This window comes from Amphiura filiformis, chromosome 6, assembly GCF_039555335.1.
Source record: "Amphiura filiformis chromosome 6, Afil_fr2py, whole genome shotgun sequence".
Lineage (NCBI taxonomy): Eukaryota > Metazoa > Echinodermata > Ophiuroidea > Amphilepidida > Amphiuridae > Amphiura > Amphiura filiformis.
This window is the reverse complement of record NC_092633.1, coordinates 12,613,417-12,627,429: the sequence shown is the minus strand read 5'-3', so window position 1 is coordinate 12,627,429 and position 14,013 is coordinate 12,613,417. Positions and strand designations below refer to the sequence as shown.

The 14,013-nt window shown below is 35.2% G+C and overlaps 1 protein-coding gene across 1 annotated transcript in view; it reads right to left on the bottom strand.

The window, feature by feature from the left end:
• LOC140154988 (ankyrin repeat and SAM domain-containing protein 1A-like) overlaps positions 1–14,013 on the bottom strand; it is a 114,585-nt gene that overhangs the window by 16,308 nt on the left and 84,264 nt on the right. The window contains exons 14-17 of the mRNA XM_072177655.1: positions 4,775–4,915; positions 4,682–4,734; positions 2,782–2,875; positions 72–175 (exon numbers count right to left, since the gene is read on the bottom strand). Coding sequence (XP_072033756.1) covers positions 72–175; positions 2,782–2,875; positions 4,682–4,734; positions 4,775–4,915 — 392 coding nt within the window. The remainder of the gene's footprint in view (positions 1–71; positions 176–2,781; positions 2,876–4,681; positions 4,735–4,774; positions 4,916–14,013) is intronic.

The window sequence follows — 14,013 nt, the reverse complement described above, 5'->3', positions numbered from 1 at the left end:
GGGTAGATAATGATAAGGGTTAGTATTATGTATGGTAGGTTTATCAAAAAGATCCCTACTTTTCAGCTTACCATAAAATCCAAGTTATCAAAGCCATTAGCAATAAGTGTATTCTCATATTGGCCAATACCAAGACTTTCTAACCAGCCTCCTATACTCAGTGGCTTAATTGGACCTGTGTAAAGGATATAAGAAAATATGTGTTAATATTAATGCAGAAAACAAAACTATGGCATACGAAAATTACTGAAATAACACACTTTATACATATGTCATTTAACTTCTAACACACCTCCACCCTTACCTATTTCAACTAACAAGAATGCACACATCCCCATGCACCCCTGCACACCACACCCCTACATACACACCCCCATACACCCCTACACACCTGTCACCCTACACCCACTAACCCACACCTGCACATGAGGATAATGCCAATGATCTTCAATGTGGCATTTCATTTAGTTACAATACAGAAGACAATTTCATGCACTATGGTCTGCTAGACAAACTTAGTATATTACATCTGATTGCTTCACTGGGCACATCTATGTCCAGACACAGCAAAAGTACTCTTAACTCTAATGGTTGCCACTTGTCTGAAATTTGATGGTTTACGGCTCTTTCTTAAATGTATTCACTTTTCAGTGTACACATCTATTTACCAATGTGTATAACGGAAAAGGAATAAGATGCTGATGGTGACATGGCATCAATTTCACTAACATTTAAATTACTTCAAAATGTACATGTACATCATAACTTGAACATATCGTCAGTTTCAACAGCCTCATTTTCACATACAAATAGATTGGTACACATTGTATATGTGACACAATCAGGTCCATGGAGGCCAAAGGAGGCACTTTTGAAACCTGAGTTGCTATAATCATTACCTTTCTTGGTTTTATAAAGTTATGACTTTTGTGATGTCTACTTTATTATTTATTTTTATTGTTTTTTACTCCATATTTTTGCCTTTATCTCAATTTCAAATTTGCCGCCTTTGGCATTTATAGACCAGATCGTGTCAAATATTAGGGATTAATAATAGAAAAGCATTATTTATCATGGCGCTATTAGTATTACTTGCATTAATTAAAGATTCAGCATCAGTATATAAAATATGCATGGAAAATGAAAAGAAATTATTTGAAGGCTAATGCAGGTGCAATATCAATGTTTGGGCAAGCCTGATCAGATATTTATCCATAGGCTACATGGAATCAGTGGGCTAGATCTTGTCCTGAATCTTGTTTTAGTATTAAAATGTACCTCACACTTCAGTGTAATTATATACCAAAAGATTTGGATTGAGCTATATGCTACTCACAGCAACTATTTCATATATTTTATTTCTTGTTATCAGTGACTTGATTCGATTACAATCACAGGTGCCCTGTAGCAATCATTAAACAAAGTGAAAGCTTACAATGACCACCTACATACACTTACAGTCATATTAAGTGCTCTATTTCGGAGTAGTAAGTAATTCATCGGTATATGACCAGGTTATAAAATGTTGTAACCTGGTTATAAAAATCTGTAACCAAGTTATAACCAGGAAATTTGTGAATAGAGACTATGCACACATGAAACTGATAATGACATAAAACAATAAAAAACCATAAATGGCCATAAAAGTGAACCAAAAATGCTGAAATCTATAAAAATGCTGAATTTCATGCCTAGACTATGAAAAAATGTCACGTTGGTGAAGATCAAATATTTCATGATCTGATCCACTCAGGATGAATACAGGGAATGTGAAATTGAGATTTGAAAAAATCAAAAACAAATCAAAACATGAGAACAATCAAACGAGGAACAAAGCTATTTAACATGCGCACCTGAACACTAAAGACATTCACAGCTATTCAATGATGTATGTTTGACATGTAGAGAGTTAAAACTTCATTGTCAAAATTCTTTTATTTGTCAAGTATTGAGCAGAACATGTCAAAAATGACACATAACTGACTGTCAAGTAAAAGCAACATTGGGAACAATGCTGTTGATTTGCTTATTAGTGCCACGTCGATGGTAATTACATCACACTTGCAAATCAATCCAATCAAACACAAAAAGTTTGACAGAAAACGCTCAAATGTTGCATTACAGAAGGACATATGGAAAGCATAGATATGAAACTATTCGATAACATTCAAAAACATTTTAGAAAACTTGCTGCATAACATTCTAAAATAATGGGCGTGTTTATACTGAGCACCTTGCGTTACCGCAAATACACCTCCCCCACAAAAATTTTTTGGATCCTCTCACCATCATTGAGTTGTTTCTACTGTGCTCATAAATGCAGGGTAAGGATTCACGACTCAAGAATATATTTTTTGTGACCGTTAAGATCAGATTTTGAATGTCCGGGCTGTATTGTATTGCTATCTTCTTATGTCACCCACCAAATCTTCACCTGCACTGTTTTGCATCACCCCGCATTCACCTTCATTTGATCTGTTTCTATTGGGACCGTTACCACATATTCCTTGCAGCATCCCAAATTAAACCTGAATTCACCCGTAAACGTTTGCTCCGTAGAAACATGGCAAATGTTATTTAAGTGTTGAGAAAATATTTTGCAATAATGTGTGACAAAAAATATTTTACAATAACATTTTGACAACATTTTTGTCAAATGTTGTTGTAGTGGGTTTTTCCATATAAATTTATATCTTGACAACTGAACCCAACATAATACATATAGTAGTTATGTTAACCACACAATGTACAAATCACATGGATTACCTGAGTAATACTTACCGTCGAACATTCTTTCAAATTCTTTCTGGAAATCTTGAATATAGACCGACTCTCGTACTAGTCCAGCACCAAATGAAGCCATTATAGTTTCAATCTGCAATGACAAACATTTACAACATCCGTTTGATTATTGTAAAGTACAATTTTTAAATTACATAAAAATAAACTATTGTATATAACCTGTACATTTGTATTTTAACAATATGAGACAATTTTACTTAATTGTAATTAGTCCTAATGAATAAAACTGAACTAGAAAATAATGGTTAGACTTTAAAATTTACACTAAATTTATTTGTTTTAAATGTGTGAATATAAATGGAACAACAAAATATACACCTTAACACTATTTGCAAATTTCTTGTTTCAGATTTTACAATGTGTGATAAATAACTGCAGCATTGCATCACTTATATGAGGATCATTATCAAAATGTTGCCGTATCAAATTTTTGGCTTGAAAGAGGCTGTCTCTTCCCCATCAACCAATCTTATGGCCCCTATAATATGGTTCTGATGTTTTATAAGTTCCACCACTTTTGTATTAATATTGTGGGGGGGTTCAAGCTTTTATTTTATAAAATTGTGGGATAGGCTTTTACGACGGGAATTCATAACAATTAGTAGGTTTTTAGCGGGTTCGCCGTCGGACAAGTTTAGAACTGTCAAGCTTTGCGTCAGGAGTAGCTCTGACTTCTTCAGGACAAAGTACCTAAGAATGAGACATGTAGACCGCCCTTGTCTACTGATGACTCTGAAAAGAGCCGTTTGCTGAAGACTGCCCCTTGTCAACAGAAACTAGCAGATCTCGCCTATCTGCTGATTTTTTAAGTTTTGGTGGCTCTGAAAAGAGCCGTTCAATGAAGATTGAAGATTTTATTTTATTTTAGTGGGATGTGAAGCATGATTTTTAAAAGTAGAAATTCAGGTTAGCTGGATTTCTAACAACATAGTTTTGAGGGCCCAAATGTAAAACAGCATCTCTCAATTGGAATAATAAGCTTAACAAAATCACATAATTGTAGCTAAGGAGAAGGTAAAAATATCAGGATTTTGGTGAGATTATGACACAGTGGGTGCGGATAAACTGCACTGTTGACTGTGGCCAGTGGAGATGGTCACTCACGATGTGGATGGGAAGGAATTTTGTCATCTTTGTGAAAAACATCCTGTTTCCTCATCTCTGGCAAACAAGGTAAATCACAAACAAGATAAAAAAACAAGCTTTAATAAGCTTAGCCTCTTCTATTCAGGGCGTACCAGTACCATTCTGCAGTACAAAAGGAAAGTATTGTTCCATTAAAAATATACTATAATGAAGTAAAGATGACATTTTTCCTTACAAAACATCTTTGGTTAAATAGCATTATAAGCTCAGCATAATTTCAGTACACTGTTCCCTTAAAAATAACCCTATAAAATAATAATAATGTGCTCCTACATCTTTTCTTTGACAAATAATTAGCTTATGCAATATAATCCAAATTTGTACCTGGGAAATACCACAGCAAATAAAACCACACAATAGATCAATAAAAATAATTAGAGAAGTAACCTTGTTTACCATATTATTATTTTCCATCCCATTAAAGATGAAAGTATCAGTTTGGCCTTTCAAAGGAAGATATGACCAACTGGTTTGCTACAGGTTAACTGGCATACTTCTTATGTAAAAGATTATTTTTTATGGAGACAGAAAAAATACCTGGGCCAAGTATCTGCTCTAATTGTCTTCATATCTTTTGTGATAACTGAATAGGTGACTCCATTTGAAATCTACACCCCCTGTATGGGATTAAATGTCATGTCTTCCACAGGGGGTGTATGGATTTCAACTGGAATAGACCTATGAACAAAGCAGGTTCTGCCTGATTACCTGGGCAAACATATTTCATATTTACCTGGGCCCACTCTGAGTTCTCATCCATTGCATTGGAGTCACTCTCCTTCACAACTGTTGTTTCTCTTGGGGGCGCTTCAAAGGCTATCAGGACCATCATGGCTGCCGTTCTCGCCGGCCATTCCTCCTCTTTCTTGATTAGCTACAGCTTTCTCCAGTGCAGAGAATGTGAACGCTGGCTGTGACGTGCTCAGAGAGATGTTGCGACTCCCACGGTTGGAACCATATATTAGGCCTGTAAAAATACAGAAATTAAATAAAGTAATAAATAACATCTCTAGATAATCTAAACCTTGACAGCTCATTCTGAGATTCATGCTTTGAACACCTGAAAAAAAATCAATTATAAGATTTTCACTTGTCAATAGGGTATTCAACTTTGGAATGGTGTTGATAACAATATTAAGAGCTCATAATCAGTCAAGCAACTCCATAGTTTCTAAATACAACATAAGCTATTTTACTCTTTCAGATTCAGATTAATTTGGTAGCTTGTATAGCTTAGGCCTATATAACATTCCATCTGTTTACTGATTGACTTCATGAAAATCGTATAACAGCTATTAAGGCTGCGTTCACATAGAAGTATACTATTCGGGTATACTGTGCACGTTTTGCAGGTGCACGCAGATAGCTTAAATCGAAAGCAAGACAATTTCATAGTACCGGGTCACATAAGAGGGCACTATTCGAAAAACCGTATACCTGCGTATAGTAGTATAGTGGGAATAAGTGGGAATCGTGCATGTTCGATTTTAGTGCAGCGTATACCGTCCTAATTTTAAAACTAAACCATATGTGGGTAAATTCATTTTTTTTTAAATAGATGCACTATCTAATTCTGCACATTATGACACCTCATTGAATGCAATGTGACCTCAAGAAGTAAACTTACAAGCATTTGATTAGACGAAGAAAATGGGTAAACTGACCTATCATGCCTAGACTACTTGCCGCTATACAAAATCGCTCATTCGATCAGGCTGAGTTCACATAGTATACTCCTATATGAACTCAGCCTGATCGAATGAGCGTATTTCATATAGCGAATACCGTATACTTCTATGTGAACTCAGCCTAAAACTGCACAATCGACCAATAATGTGTCATTTGCTCACAATGACGCCCTCAATTATTGTTGAATTTATCATTTTTGCAAGATTGTAATACGCAATGATGTACATAAATACCCTGTGAAAGACTAAGCCTGAAATGCTTTAATTACAGTAAAAAATAGTATTTTTATGCGATATGGAAATAAAAAGTTGAAGTCGAAATTGGAAAGCTTGTTTTAAACGGTCATATGGTTTTTATCCTAACCTATTTTAGTCCATTTCTAGCCATTGTAGTTTTTGTCATCAGAAATGGACCATACTGCCAGTATGTTACCATGGTTACAATAGGTTGGCCAGTTGTTACACAGTTTAACAAACCATTATAATACTCAACCACCAACCCTTGTGTTTAGTACAATAATACCATTATATTATCTTCAATTCCCAATTTCAGTTTCAATTTAAAGTGACATCACTGATCAAAACATAAGCTCCATTGAAATTTATAAATTCTCTGGTTGATATTTAGTACTACTAGTAGTAAATACAAATGTGCATAGTGAGATTCATTTGCTTGAAACATAAAAGTACAGTTAAAACCCCAGGTTAAAACAATATTTAAATTGCATTTAAACAGCTGTATTACTTGTAAGCTTCTACCGTCCAGTTACAGCTTAGAGTACTATTACTAAGCATTTTGAAGATTGAAAGGTGTGGTAGTTTCTGGCTTGAAAGGCATCAATATTTCTATGGACTACAGGCCTGAAGCAATAGTTCTTTGAAAATGTTTATTAACACAGGTAAAAGTTACTGTTTTTGGAATTGGGGAAACTTTCCACGACTTGGGTCAGTGCTGTAAGTAATGGGTTGAGCAAGTACCTAACACATGAATAAGAATGATTATGAAATTACACTTGAAAATCAATTAGCTATTTTCAATTATTGTACTGAAAATTTTGTGAAATAATCCAGATACATATGTACATTATCAAAAATGGAGCACCCTAAAAGAAAACACAACATTAAAAGAGAATAAAGATAATTACTCCAAACAGATGATGCCCAGACCATGGGTTGTATACTCTCATTATCATCTGCCTCATTCGCCATGGTAACATGAAGGTTGCACAACTGAAGATTCATAGCGATAACATGACACATCTGGATAACATGATCACCTGCAAATCCTCATCCTCAAAATGATGTATCTCACGAGATTTAAAAATGTGTAGCATGTTTATGAGAAATATTCAAGTCCAATGCTAGTAGTTGCCCCATTTGCTATCACATTTAGTATTATGTAGTATCATCATTGATATTTTTTAGAAAGTACATCTTCTCCCATCGCTTATGGATATTTTTTACCACAAACAGGAAAAACATAAGTCCAACTTCCATCCAAACCACCAATATTCACAACTTGTTACGACTCTTTACCAAAGCAAGCCATCCTCAACTGCATTGGGAGGACATTATCACCATCAAGACCCGGTATTTCATAAAACAACAAAGCATTTAATACATCCAGTTATCTCCAATATTTGATGTGATGAAAGCTACTGCTTCAATTCCACATTCATTACAACAATTTGCGGATACTCTGGGTTGAAATTGCACTCTCGAGTTTCACCTATACACAAGTATGTGTCTCCAGACTCCCTGCCGAATATGATAAATTTGTTTGAAGAGTTACATATCCTAGCTGTGGTCGGCTCTGCACGTCTCATAACTATATCTGTCTGGTTGTGACATCAAAACAACCACTGTGAATGAAAACTAGCAACGAACACCTTGTAAGGTTCAAGCTCTGGTTAAATTTTTCTAGTTATTAACGAGTGACCTCACATTCACTTCACACTGAATTTAAACACGCATGTAAGATTGTTTTATTCTGTTCACCGACAACAAATTTTCTCTATTATTGTTAGCAATAAAAGAGCATTTTGCTCTTCCATTTTTTGACATTTACAATACTAGCACATTCGTGAACATGACAAAATTGATTTATCGTCCTGCTATACTTTTAAAGGTTTGTTTCACATACAAAACTAGCTCCTGCAACATTTTTAAAAGATAAAATGTCACTACGGCTTTTGAAGCAAAAATTAAACAGGTAGAGATAGTTCATTGTATAGGCCTACAGCATAAATTGCAGGTGTTAAAAAATTTGTATCTTTTTGTTTTCTCTAATCATGCATTCATGAGTATGATGTGTGAATTGTCTCAGTAAAGCTGAATTTATACTACATCGCTGAGCGATTGGTATTAAAATTTGACCAATTAGGTAGCGCGCTTTTCCAAATGAAACAAAACACGCTCAACCTCACTGGCTAAAAACCAATCGCTATCGCTCAATGATGTAGTATAAAATAAGCTGAACAACATAGTCAATAGCTTGTTGGTTTCCACATGATGTACTGGCCACTTGTTCCCACCACAGATGTGTCATTATGGACGACCACCTTGTCATTAGAAAGAACAGCGAAATATAAATAGATAGCTCCAATGTATTTGGAAGAACAATATGATGAGTTGCTCTGAGTTAATAACCTTAAATTTAAGGTGTGTCATGAGGCATATCCTGAAAACTAGGAAATGCTCCAAGCACAGATTAATAAACGGAGTGGGGCAAAATACACTGATCAAAATGTCTTTTGTTTGAAGCAAATTGGACATACAGTTTTCACAATACACCAATAGCTATTTTCTTTGTATTTGACCGTTTTGACCAAGAATCAAAAATGTACTCCCAAAGGAACTTTTAAGGTCTAACATAAAATTCTTCTGTCATTTCAAATTCATTTGGCTATCTCTTCATCTGGCCTAAAAACACATTTTGCCGAAAGCTATGGAATTGGAAGCTATAGATCTACTCTTGAGAATTGCTAAAACCCGCTCCCATGGTGGTGGGGGGGCACTGGGTTTAGCAGTTCTCTGAATAAAACACAGTTTCTTTTTAGGATTACCAAAAGGCCCTATAGTAGGGCTAGAGTCCGTTGGAGCCTGAATTTGTTACAATCAGAGACAGCGTTCAAGTCTGAGTTTACTAGACAGTCCACTGGATTATGAGTGTGATCTGAAAGCACAGCATGGCAACCTCAGAGAGAATTGGTCATTTAGGAACCCAAGCAATTGAGGGAGGTGTTTCCAATCTACTGATATTTTACACAGTTAATATATATAGATACAAAATGACAAATGTAGAGCTGGGATTACTCAAGTAAATATATGAATAAGGGATGCTATCAGTGATAAGACTACTACACTAGTCACCTTAAAGCCAAGAGACAAATTGGTCTATTCCAGTTAAAATCCATACACCCCATATGGAAGACATGACTTTTTCTTCCACACAGGGAGTGTGAATTTCAAATGGGGTTACATGAAAGTGGTTCCAACTGAAATCTACACCCCCTGTGTGAAAGAACTGGGATGGGGTAGCCCAGATTTATTCTCCCAAGTTGCTGATGTGGATGTTCACACGTTCATTAGATAGAAATGGGCCTTTATGACTAAAAAATGCATGTTACGTCAATGGGCACACTCTATACAACTACAAGATGCTAACACCCATTTAGGAAAAAGGCCATATAACAAAACAGCTCTGCCATTTGCAAATTCACCTGAGACTATAAGCTAAGATTTCCATTTACCATATTCATGGACTTGTGTTGAATTTTGCAAAATTTACATTCTCACAGTACAATATTTACTACTTCATCTCCCCATTTTTCTCATAAACACAAAGATTTTCATATCAGATGAAAGCTCATATTTTGCTCATTACCCCAAGTACAAATTGAATGCGTGATATATGTTCTGTTAGATTTTAAAAACATAGTAAAAAGTTATGACCACCATTGGGGTATTGTTATACATGGTTTTGCTTTTCAATCAAACCTCTTCTCATCAAAATTTGGACGAATATGAAAACATTTTTGTTTTGATGAGCTTTTCATACAATACTGTATCTGCTTTTAGATACTGAACCCAGAGAAAATATCTTACACGTCCCACAATGCATTTTCCACTTCAATTTTCAAAAAGTACCTCAATGAATAGAGCACACCTAGATCTTGCAAAATAGATGTTTATTACTTGCCTATCGACCCATATTTAGATGGTCTATTCTCAACAAGAAAACAAAGGGAACCTGTACGAAGTAATAGGATTGTCATTTGATGTAATGAGGTGATGCATCATGCTGCAAAGGATTCTGGGAAGGTTAAGATATCTTCTTTGTACTGACACCATACTGTTCAAAGCTGAAAGATGAACCATGAAATGAAAGTTGAGGATCTCTATATCTTCCAATCCAAACCATTTGTCTCTGATCCACCCATTATGTACCAAAATAGAATCACCGGATTAGAAAATGAAACTAACACCTAGGAAGCCAGAAAGCCAAAAAGCCTCAAATAAAATACTTGGCTTAAAGAGGCCTATAATATTATTATCAAATCAAATTGTATCTGTAGCTGAAGTAAGCAGCTAGGCAGTACAGTCATTATTATGGCCTGCTCAACTGACATGATAGGTTTAGTCTCATTACATGAGAAAACTTCCACATGACAGAAGAAGTCAGTCTAGCAAAATACTTTGACCTTTTACAAACAGAAAATATAAAGCTGACTTGTTAATCTAGAATATTTTACCCAACAGTACGATTTTACTCAACGTTCTTGCACAGGCATTGCAATCGCTGATTAAAAAAATACAATTTTAGCACCTGTAAGGGTGGATCTCTTAGTAGGAGAGCATACATTTCTCTGTACACTTATTAATGTTCTCTGTTAAACTGATAATGGTAAAATTATCAGTTCTCTGAAACTGATAATGGTAAAATTGAAATAAAAAAGGTGGTACAAACACATAAATGCACCAGACACAGTGGTACATAACCATGTTTGGACAACCTGTGCCCCCCCCCCCCCCACACACACACATACAGTCTACGAATCATCCTCATTTTCAATCTTTCTCCTCTTATATATTACATCTCAAGTGTTGAGTGACCGGAAAATGTTTTGAAAAATTTGGTCTGCTGGCATTAATTTGATTTATAATCTGTTAATGCTTTCATCCAATAAATGGACCAAATCAGGTGAATCAAGCATTTGGAAGGCACAACCACTTTATCATGCCTTATTAAGAGTGGCATCTGACAGATGTACAAATTGATATTACAGATATCTAATTATTATTGCTTTGCTCCTCCTTATTAGACGGATGATGAATTTATTGATTTTTATACTAAACAATTACTATCACTTAATCTCTGCCACTCTGATGAAAGTGTCCCATTTGAATACAGTATGGATTTAAAAATTGGATTTGGAATAATCTGTGCAGTATGACCCAGACTTAAAAGGAGCCGTTATCGTCATTATTAAACCATAGATTTTTCATGAAAAAATACCACATTTTGCCTCATTACTCATTGCTTAGCATTTATGATTAAATCTGTCGACCACTAAAGATATTTTCCACAAAAAATTGGGGCAAGGAAATTAAAAGTTTGTGGTAAATGAACCCTATTGTGTCTAATTATTCTCTGACCGTGATAATTTTATTTCTATAAAGTGTGTGGTAAATTAGCCACATACCAAAACTTGAAAAAGTATAGGTCTTCCACAAATTCCTGAATGTCCCTTTAAAGCAATTAGCACAGTTTTCAAATCGCAGACTTGGATGATATTCAATATCATTTCCTTATAGACTAGCTACAGCGGACATCTGGTCATCTTTTTATTTGGGTCACTAGATGTTAATCTACTCCATTTATTTATGAAAGCTCAAGTCTATGACCATTATCATTGCTAATACTGGCATGACACAGCATGCATAAACGATTAAATTATTAATTTCATACTGGACAATCTATCGCTCTCATTTAGCTATCAAAACTTCAAATCAAAATTATTGAAATAGGATACTAATTTCCTCCAATTTATTCTTTCACTCTCTATTATCAAATTAAATATGAATGATCAATGTGTATACAGGCTGTATCAAAATGATTGGTACCCATCAATTTTCAGAAATTATGGACAAGACTGCCTCATCAAAATGTTACATAATATTCACCAATTTTTGTTAGATTTTGTGATAAGAGGTTAAAAACTATATATTCTGGTCATTCCAAGAGGATCCTATGTTGCATTTACAAGCAGCAGGCTTTTAAATAAACAACAAAATCAATGGGTATCAATCATTTTGATACAGCCTGTATTTGACATTATACAAATGTACAGATAAATCAAGTGTAATGAATATTTAATCAATTCAATTATTGCAGTAATCATCTACCCATTACTCTAGCTCCTCTTGTACACTGCAATAAATGCTACAATTGAATTCAGTTGCTCTATATAATATTTATACATGTCATATGCACTATGAACTATGCTATGTTAAGAATGTTATATTTTACATAATGTATAACTGGCCAAATATTAGTTATTGGTTTTACACATTAATAAAAGTAAACAAACACAAATATGTATAATGCCAATGGAATTACTATGCAAAGCTTAAGCCAGACTCATGCTTATCTATTTTTAACTTGCCCATTCACATTTCAACAGATCTTGTCTTTTTTTCTCCAAGAACTTCAAGACAAATTTATGCAAAACTGGTACTTTGCTCACATATTAAACATTCACTGTTTAAACATCCCCTCCCAAGGATGTAGCACTCCCATGGTTTGTATACCATGTGTGCCCAATTCAAAATGCATCATGAGGAGCAAGTGCCCCACAAAGGATTGAACGACAGACCTAATGCACAAGTGGGAGGCTGAATAAATATTGTGAGACTTTCATGGGTTAATTTTGCTCTAAGGACACGAAGGAGTACAAATTCTTTCGCCTGGGATTTGACATCTCAAATAAAGTGCTATTGTGTAACATGTATAAAAAAAAAGTCTACCATTTTCCCTTTAAAAAGCAGCACTTACCAGGAACATCCCCAAGTAATAATCCTACTCGATACTGCCAATTGACATCAGTGTCATCTTGCCAACCAGCAATTCCTCCTCCTCCATCATTCCTCCCTGCATTTTCCTCTTCTACACCACCATTCTTCTTTGCCATCATCACTGCACTACTATGATGACATTCCATACCCAGACAGTCAGTATGTACTAGAGAAGTGGTATAATCCTTATGAAAATATCCGGATATAAATATCCACAATCCTGCAATCCTCAAGCTAAATATTGTCAAAATATCAGCAAAAGCTTTATTATGGTTTGATGTGCATGTCACTGCTGGATGAGCAATGAGCTGTTCAATTCATGTCAATTTTTTATTCCATGAAGATGAGTATGTACATGTAGAAAATTGGTGTCTTGTATATCGGTATAATAAAAGTCGAAAACTGGTGTAAATACGTATATCCCCGATTCTTACTTGTGCAGTCCTCCGAGCACTCTATGCTAAGCTCCCGGTTTTAAGTCGATGTCTTATCGGCAATGCTTGCAATCGAGGCAAACCAATTTGATAATAAGCCAATATTTTTTACAAGTCCTCTATTTTCACACTTGAGTACCGCACAGTAAATTTGCCCAAAGCACCCGCTAACACACTTTCACTATGCTATATTTCACAGTTTGTCCAATCACAAAATAAAGACTCACCACAAAATATCTTTCACCACATTAATCAATGGGTGTTAGGATGTGGTTATGGCTGCAAGTGTTAACTTTCAGGTGTCACCGACTCGGAAGCTTGCAGCTATCTCCTCTTCCTCTGATTGAAGTAGTCGGTAGCGACAATCGCTGTATAGACGTATATTGATCAAGAGAGATTGACAGAATATGCATTGGCGTTCCTGCTGTATGTACAGGCGTTCCTTACAAGACTCAAGATGACATGTGTAATTTGCAGACGTTTTGCAAAAAGTTTTTCAACTAGAGGTCTTATAGAGGATGCACTATGTCATAGAATGAATACTTACTAATGTAACTTAGTCTAAAGAGCATGTAAAATGTCCACATCTAATGTTAGTTGTGTAATATCAAAATGATGTCAGATAAAATGATGTCAGATTTGATGTTAACTGCAACTCATTTGTGCTCTGATCATCCCAACACATAAATCTTTAATCTCTCCCAGTTCACAAAATCTTGCGTCAAATTCAACGGCTTGGTAGCTCAAGTTGATGCACTGAATTATTAATACATGAATTTAGATGTACAGCTATGCCAGTAACAGGCTAGTAACGGCAAATATAGCTCAAATGTGCACATGATAGCTTTCATGTGATGTCGCTTTGA